The sequence below is a fragment of the Mus pahari genome, chromosome 4 (genome assembly GCF_900095145.1).
Source record: "Mus pahari chromosome 4, PAHARI_EIJ_v1.1, whole genome shotgun sequence".
NCBI lineage: Eukaryota > Metazoa > Chordata > Mammalia > Rodentia > Muridae > Mus > Mus pahari.
In genome coordinates this window covers 67,289,100-67,297,306 of record NC_034593.1, presented here as the reverse complement: position 1 = coordinate 67,297,306, position 8,207 = coordinate 67,289,100, and the positions used below count along the sequence as shown (strand labels likewise).

General features: G+C 44.7%; 2 protein-coding genes across 3 annotated transcripts in view; one reads left to right on the top strand and one right to left on the bottom strand.

Moving 5' to 3' along the window:
- Positions 1-465: 465 nt before the first annotated feature.
- Positions 466-7,473, bottom strand: LOC110320806. The gene is made up of 2 exons (XM_021196925.1): positions 7,249-7,473; positions 466-2,180 (listed from the first exon to the last, which is right to left on the bottom strand). The coding sequence occupies exons 1-2, from the start codon at positions 7,471-7,473 to the stop codon at positions 1,491-1,493; spliced, it is 915 nt and encodes a 304-aa protein (XP_021052584.1). The 3' UTR covers positions 466-1,490.
- The window catches only part of Golim4 (golgi integral membrane protein 4), a 78,087-nt gene continuing 71,662 nt past the window's right edge, over positions 1,783-8,207 (top strand). For both annotated transcript variants that reach the window (XM_021196242.2, XM_021196241.2), the window contains exon 1: positions 1,783-2,226. In XM_021196242.2, the coding sequence (XP_021051901.1) occupies positions 2,040-2,226 (187 nt within the window). In that variant the 5' untranslated portion in view covers positions 1,783-2,039. The remainder of the gene's footprint in view (positions 2,227-8,207) is intronic.

Sequence of the window (8,207 nt, the reverse complement as noted above, 5' to 3'; positions counted from 1 at the left end):
ATAAGATTCTCCTTTTGTGAGGAAATATCTTTTTTTTTTACAAAACCTAGAAGGGACTACAAGTATTATTGTCATATTGGCCAAATTTAGACTCTTTGTTTCCAACTTGTAAATTGAATGCCCTGGCTAAGATTCAGTGTAAGAGCATTTGGAACAACATAATGAGATTTTTATTAGGTAAGTGCATATACCACCAGTCTCGCTTACTTTTTACAGTGAGAGAAATGCCCCAGTCTGCCTGGGTGGCTCTTGTTAACCTATGATTTCAGGGCTGACCTAAAAACATTCAGCACAGGGACTGTCTTGAAATGAATCTGGTTTAAGCAGATTTCCTTCATTTAAAGCACCCACTCCCCATAATTAATAGTGATGTCTAAAATGCAGGCAGGATACCACAAAGAAATATGTAGAAATCAATATGCAGAATGTTATAAGTGCCACTGCACAACTGATACTTTTCAGAAATAATTTATTTCTCTTAGAATTCAGGTCAAGAGGAGAAACAAAATTATCATTTACGCATAACCTCAATTCCACACACACCCTTATTACATTGAAGAAAGAAATGGACTGTGGATTTCTTTGAAGTGGTTTGGCGTTATTATGCCTGTCTAACTTTTTGTTAAATGTAGTGGGTTTTGCTGGCCTTGAAAATGTAATTTAAAAATGTAACTGATGTTTTTCTGCTACCATTAAGAGAAATACACATAGCAAAATGAATGCATACTCATTTCAGCCTGTAAGATTTGTTTTTAAATTATTCCATTTGCAGCCAGAGGAAACATGAGATCATTTCTTTCCCTCTGCCAACAAAGTGCTTTCCCCACCCCACGTAGACAGTCAAGGGAGCTTCAGGGTCCAAGCTTACTTTCTACCATCTTTGGTAAGCTTGCACATAGCCTAGTGCCTCTAATGGGACAAGACTCAGTAGACAGCCCTTGAGAGAATGTTCAAAGAACATAGTGTTCATAAGCTGAGCTCATTATGTAGGGTAAGAAATGAGCAGGGCTAAGCAGAGTGCATCCACGGTTGCTTTTCGGTTGTTGGTGTGCATATAAGCTCTGTACTCTTGCTCCACGTGCATTCCAAGTGCTGGGACACACATGCACACACATGAGCACACGTGCGCAATGATCACCAAGCCTCAGGCCAGGACAAGTCCCTAGCCCTCCCAACCCTGTTCCTCCACCCCTCCGCACCCATCCGGGCTCCACGTGGGCGCACCCAGGCGCCAGGCGGCCGAGCGGCCCACGGAGCTCAGAGCCTGCCCGGAGCTGAGAGGGAAGGCGCGGCCGGGGCGGGACGGACAAAGCTGGCGTCCAATGGAGCCCAGCATTAGCTCCCCGAAAGGAGGGAGCGGTGGCTTGCGCGGGCCCAATGAGCGGGGAGCCCGAGTGGGACTTCCTCCCGGAATCCCGTTGGCCATGATAGCGGGGCCGTGGGTGACACGTAAGTTGGGTGGGAGGTGGCGGGCGGCTGGAGCTTCCAGATCAGTGACACCAGTCCACCGCCCCCCTTAACCTGACCAGACCAACCAGTCCCCATCTCTTCATCATACCGAGGGACCGTGCGAGGGGACGCGACGAGGAGCCAGGTCCCTTTGTTGGGCGCGCGTCCCCTAGCAGTGGTAGCGACAAAGTCCAGCAGCGGGAGCCGGCGCGAGGGGCGGGGACTGACGGTGGGGACAGTGAGGCCAAAAAAGTGGGGAGTAGGGAAAACCGAGCCGGCTGCGCGCGGGGACCGGTAGCAAGGGCACGGGCTCTGAAGTATGCAAAGGGACTCCACGCGGACCCAGCCACTCGCGGAGATCGGACATCACAGAAGTTTGGTGGCTGTTGGTCGGGTGGCGTCGATGACCTGGCGCCCAGCCGCCCGCGGGGGCTGAGCGGCCGCCTCTTCCCCTCCGGTCCAGCTTTTGTGTCTCTACTCATGCCGTGCCCAGCTACTTCTCGCGGTGGCCGCTGCTGAGCTGTCCGACTCAGCCGAGGACCGAGGACAGGACCACTCGCGCCGCCGCAGCGCGGGGCACAGGAGGGACTATGGGAAACGGGATGTGCTCCCGAAAGCAGAAGCGGATCTTCCAGACGCTGCTGCTTCTCACGGTGGTCTTCGGCTTCCTCTATGGCGCGATGCTCTACTTGGAACTGCAGACGCAGCTGCGCAAAGCTGAGGCGGTGGCGCTCAAGTACCAGCAGCACCAGGACTCACTCTCTGCCCAATTGCAAGGTACAGTTAAGGGGAAGCGCGCCGCCAACTTCTCTCTGAGCTGGTGCTGGGGATGGAAAAGTAGCTTGGTGTATAGTTAGTTGGCTTTGCAGGTAACCACCCATTGACCTTCTGGTGCATCTGAGGAAGATTCCGCGTGGATGTTGGTTTCTGAGATAATAGCCTGGTTTTCCAGCTTCCTCCCAGGAGTTATCTTTGAAATCCACAGCACCAGCACAGGGTCCTGCCTGGCATTTTGTGGGTACATACAACACCGAGTCTTTTACCCGAAGCACTTGTCAAAGGCCCAGCTGCAATCTAGGCAAACAGCCCTTCTGCTACACATGCCAATCTTTTCCCAAGAGGCAAGCCTTGGTTTGTAGACATAAAGAGTTACGCAGAGATTTCCTAACCCGTGTTCTTTTTCAAGAAAAATAAATAAATAAATAAATTGATAAATTAATTAATTAAAAAAAAAAGAGGCTATATACACTAGTGACTCATGAACGGAACCTGCAAGCTTGTGTTGTTATTAGTGCTCTTGTTCTCTTATTATGTTTATTCATTTAGTAGTTAACTTGAGAAATGTTGGGAGTGATGGAAAAGTCCACACCACTTGACTGCAGGTTATCCCACTGATATTTGCTTTTAAAAGGCTTGTCCTCCTGGGAAAGCCTTTATTTAGCTGATCTGTAGAACCCTGTGTGTGCGTATTCAGGAATGCACATGCGTGTTTTAGAGTTAGCTTTGAGAAGTCAAAAAGAAGAAACATAAAATTTCAGTTTGCCAGCCACAGAAGACTCAGCTTGTGCAAGGTGTTCGCAGCTTGTGTCCTCTCATTTTAAGAACCACACTGTGACTTTCCACGGTCCAGATGATTCCTGTGTGAGTGCTTGTAAACACTTTGTGGTTCCATTAAGGACATACTCGTTGTATGCATTTTCATGAATGATTTTGCCTGTCTTGCTGGTTTGTTTTCAACACTCAGGAAGCTCTCTCTCCAGTACAAAGCAAGAGAGAAATAAAAAGTCCTACCTAAATGCTGACCATCCTTGTTGTGAATGCAAATATAGCTTTTTGAATCATCCTGGGCAGAAATAAGCTGAAGGGGCTATTTCTGACAGTGGATGTGTATACAAATATAAAACAGATCCTTTTGCTTTGATCCAGCTATGCAGAGCATGTTCTAGTAAGACATTTAAGATGGGAGAGATGATATGCAATTATTTGCTTGGTCTGATTTGTTTGTCCCAACTTAGAAGAAAAGAAAGTATTTTTAGCATCTTGATGCTGCATGACTCCAGCCAATGAAAATATGTGGCTGGGCTTCCTTCAAAGGGAAAGCTTGTTTTTGATAGTTTCATATTTAAAAGAAAAAGTTGAAAGTATGGAAATTTACCTGTGAGTTGTTGGTATGAGAAGGGTGGATACTTGCTTATTTATTTAGAAAATCAATGCCTTCCACATGAGTTTCAGTGTGTGTGTGTGTGTGTGTGTGTGTGTGTGTGTGTGTGTGCGCCCTGGCATGCTCAAGAATGTGTTGATGTGCACATGTGCGGAGTTTTTCTTCCTTAATCTAATCTCTGTTTTTCCTGACACAGGGTCCGTAATAGAGCCTTGAGTACTAGTTTTGGCTAGGTTAACTAATCAGCTAATACCTGAGATCCCCGTGTGCGTGCGTGAGCGTGTGCGTGTGCTTGTGCGTGTGTGTGTTTGTGTGTGTGTATGGTAAGATAGCCAATGTTTGTTTTTCACTTTCCACCTTATTGCTTGAGACAGGGTCACTTGATTCAAGCTTTGATCTCATTGACTCAGCCAGACTGTCTGGCCAGTGAGTTCCAAGAATATTCTGTTTTCTCCCCATAATGCCCAGTGCCCAGATTCCAGGCACACACCACTACACCTGGGTTCTTACACTGGTCCTGGGGATCCAAACTGAGATCATCAAGCTTGCATAGCAAGCCAGCACTTGCCTGGCTGAGCTGTTGAGCCATAGTGGACCGTGCCCCTGAAATGTTACCTAACTGTTGCCTTGGCCTTGCAACAGTTGCAATGATTGTGTAGGAAGAATTAGTTCAAAAGTCTGCATGCTGCTTAATAAGGAACAGTTTCTGAAGGCATGCAGCTCTTGTTTTTCCTTCCACAGGACAGATGGTATTTTACCCTGTGATGCCACACACCACCTTTCAGAGTGTCTGATTTCATTCTTTTTTTCCCCATTATTTATTTACTTGTTTGTTTTTGATGTGTATATCTACATGTGAGTGTTCATGAGTGCACACTGATGTCATCTGTCTCTTCCCATTTGTTCTTTCTCCACCTTTACATTTTGAGATGACATCTTTTACTGAACCTCAGAGGGTTATTGATTTAGCTAGGCTGGCTGGTTTTGGGCATCTGCAGGTCTCTCCACCACAGCCATAGGGTTAGAGAGCAAAGTATAAGTCTGCAGGCTGCACTTTATTGCCTGGGCAGTCTCCTGTAACTCTCCCTCCCTCCCTCCCTCCCTCCTTCTCTCCCTACCTCTTACCTTTGTTTAAGGCTTGCTTAGTTAAGTGAAATAGATCTCTTAAGTTGACTTGGATAAAGGTCTTTAAAAACATGACTCTTTGAAAAGCTGAAGTAACTCTGTGTCAAGTGGTACGCAGGTGTTAAGAGAGCATAGTTAAGCTATCTTCATTACTGGAGGGTCCTTTGAATGGAGGTTACTCTTTATGTATAGTAGTCCCATAATTGGAGTTGGAGAATGACATGGAAAGGTTCAGAGACCAAATGACTTCTCCACCAAAATCTATGACATTATCTTCTGCATCTATGTATCCATCTATATAGCTACCTTATCTATCTATCATCTAGCTAGCTAGCTATCAACTATCTATCATCTATCTTCTATTAATAATCTATGTATCTATCATCTATGTATCTATCAATAATCTATATATCTAACTCCCAACACAGAACCTTAAGTATACCAAAGACTAGCGCAGAGATCACATCCTGCTAGCAGAAGTTGTACCAACCTTTGTCCAGAGCAGTGTTTATTTAACATTTGAACGTCTTTCTCTTGCTGCTTTCAAGGGAGCCGCATGCCTTCCTGTTCTGCAAGCAGTCTGCCTCTGGCTAGACTCCCCATTTGGAGCACCTTGCAGCTCCCATATCAATTAAATCCCATCTGTGGGGGTGGAACCCAGGCTTCAACCACCAATCTTTACTGCTCCCTAGGTGATTCCTGGAGCAGCCATGGTTAAGAACCCTGGCTCTCTAATCTTAATGCTAAGCCACTTCAAACACCCTCTTGGCCCCGAGGGTGTTTCCCTCTCTTATCCTGAGCATGTGATTAGAAACAGACTGGTTTCTGGACAGGGTTTCAAATTCTAGTTCTGCTACTTTTTGTGTGAAGTCAGGCCTAATTTTTCTTCTTTATCAAATGGAGATTAGAGTGACTCATTTCATCAGGGTTGTTCTAAGTATGAGCCAAAATAATATGCACAGTACCCTTAGCACAAACATAGAATACAGTAGGACTGTGTGATCGTCTGGCTCCTCCTTTGAGATAGAAAATCTAATATCTTTTCCCTTCCCAACTTGATCCTAGGCACAGTGTTGAGATTGGCTAAGTTCTTTGTACAGGTATATACCTGGCTTTGTTTCTAAGCAAGCATCAGGAAAATAGATAAACTGGCATAAGCTGGTGCACTTTACCCTGGACAAGGAAAGGCTCTTCCTTGACAACTTAAACACATAAGTAGTGTTTGGTTACTGATTAACCCCTCTGTATCACAGTAGATGAGGGGAGGTGTGCAGCTTCTGAGCTAATAATGGTACGGTACGAAAGTCTGGAATAAGATAGAGCTAGCACACATGGAAGACTATTAAGTGTGCTCTCTGGAAACCCTGTCCCCTGTTATGACAGTGATGACCACATACCACTGAAGAAGAGTTATACAATGTTTTATATGCTCTAAATTCAAACAAGTATGTTGTAAATATTTAGAAGAAAGGAGTTTTATGTAAAAGCCCCATTTGTTACTTAAATTTGCTGGCAGGCGGGAAGACAAAATCCTATCCTGACCAGGAAGGTAGTGTGCTATGGCCTTTCTGTTTTCCAAAGCTCCTAATTTGCTTTAAAACAAAAAGTCCTTCAGTTCAAGATCAGGCTCTTTAGTGCTCTTCCTCTTTCCTCAGTGCCTGGTGTATAACTGGTACTCCGGCACCAGCGGGTGTATAAAGAGACACACGTGCTTGTTGAGAGGCAGTGCAGTGCTATTCCTTGTGAGGCAGAGGACATCAATTGGTTGTGCTTTTCTCCTAGCTGAGGGATCATGGACATAAAGCTAACCTCTCACGGCACTGTTGCATATAGATTTCAGGATAATTGTCTTACAGGTTTCCATGTGGCCTGATATCTGGCGTGCTATGCAAGGTGAATGGTGCTTGCATTTGGATTAACTTGCGAGGCTTCTGTGCATCAGGGTTCTTCACAGATTTCTTCCATCACTCATTCTTCAGGGGTGCAAATATGGGCAGGGTTTTCTGTAGGCACAGTAGTTTCCATGTGCCAAGTTAAGACTTGTAACATCAATTTAACAATGCCTTCAAGTAGCCATCTGTATTCATCTTACACTTAAAAAGAGATGCTTCTTTAAAAATACCGATGTGGTTTAGATGTGAAATTTGCCCCTTGGGCCTATGTGCTTGACCAGTTGATTGTCAGGTGGGGGTGCTGTTGTTAGAAGGTTGTGAAATTTTTAGGATGTGGCACCTAACTGGAAGTGGTTCACTGTGTGGAATGGGGGAAGGTATAGCTCCCTCTGATTTCAGGGGAACCCTATGGTTTGTATGAAGAGCCCCAGTCTTACTACCCATCACCATGCCTACTTGAACACAGTGGACTGTGCTCTCGCTAACTCTGAGGCTAATAAATCCCTCCTCCTTAACAGTGTGTCTGTGAAGTCTTTCATTACAAGGAAGGCAATTAATAGATGTTTATATTTTAACCTATAAAATTCATTCCCTAATTAAATGATAAAAGCTTATAAATACTTCAAGCAACACCAAGCAAAGAATTCTGTCCCCTGTAAATGATGGGAACAAGAATCTACAGCCATCTGTGAATGTTGCTTCAGCCATCGATAGTCTGAGATATGGGAAGTAACGGTTGAGTATGTCAAAATTGTTCACGACATAGAGGCCTCTAGTGTGAACTCCAGAGAGATAGGAGACCTCATCCTTGACCTTGCTTAGCTTTCCTGTCTTTGCAAAGAACATTGTTCCCTAGACATTGGCTTAAAGAATCCAAGAGTTAGGGAAATGAGGACTGAAGATTGACTGAATGTGAAGTGGACCAAGAGTCAGCATGTTGAGAGGACTATAGTAGGGGGAGAGACTGGGCAAGGGATCAGTAGTGGCTGGTGAGTGTTCAGCATTGTAATTCTTGCTTAGAATTTCATGTTCTTTTTGTTTGTTTGTTTGTTACTGTTTTTTTCAATACAGGGTTTTTCTGTGTAGCTCTGGCTGTCCTGGATTCCCACTGTAGACCAGGCTGGCCTCAAACTCAGAAATCTGCTGTCTCTGCCTCCCAAGTGCTGGGATTAATGGTGTGCACCCCCACTGCCCAGCTAGAATTTCATGTTCTTAAAAAAGAAAAAAGATGGCATGAGAGCCACAGGAAGGGGAGAAGGGAGAGTGGGCTTTGAGGTTAAAGGTGACATGAAGGACATTCTCGCAAGACTCACAAAAGTCCAGAACATTAGGACACTGGGCAGCAGCTGCTGGATGCATTGGACTTTGTCTCAATGGGCTGCCTCTTATTCTATGTATTTGGTGTGACTACTCTAAGTTTAAATAAAACAATTTCAAAAGGTGGTATGCAGTTTTGCTGAAACTTTATGACCCTCTTGTTATCTTACTTTTTCTTTTCTTTTCTTTTCTTTTCTTTTCTTTTCTTTTCTTTTCTTTTCTTTTCTTTTCTTTTCTTTTCCTTTTCCTTTTCTCTTCTCTTC

Excerpts from the sequence above, each read along its gene's own strand:
- LOC110320806 (XM_021196925.1), bottom strand. The coding sequence starts at position 7,473 with ATGTTCTTTGCAAAGACAGGAAAGCTAAGCAAGGTCAAGGATGAGGTC. Across the intron at positions 2,181-7,248 it reads TTTGCTTGGTGTTGCTTGAA|CGCCACCGCCTCAGCTTTGC; the intron begins GTATTTATAAGC and ends CTGGTACTTGAG.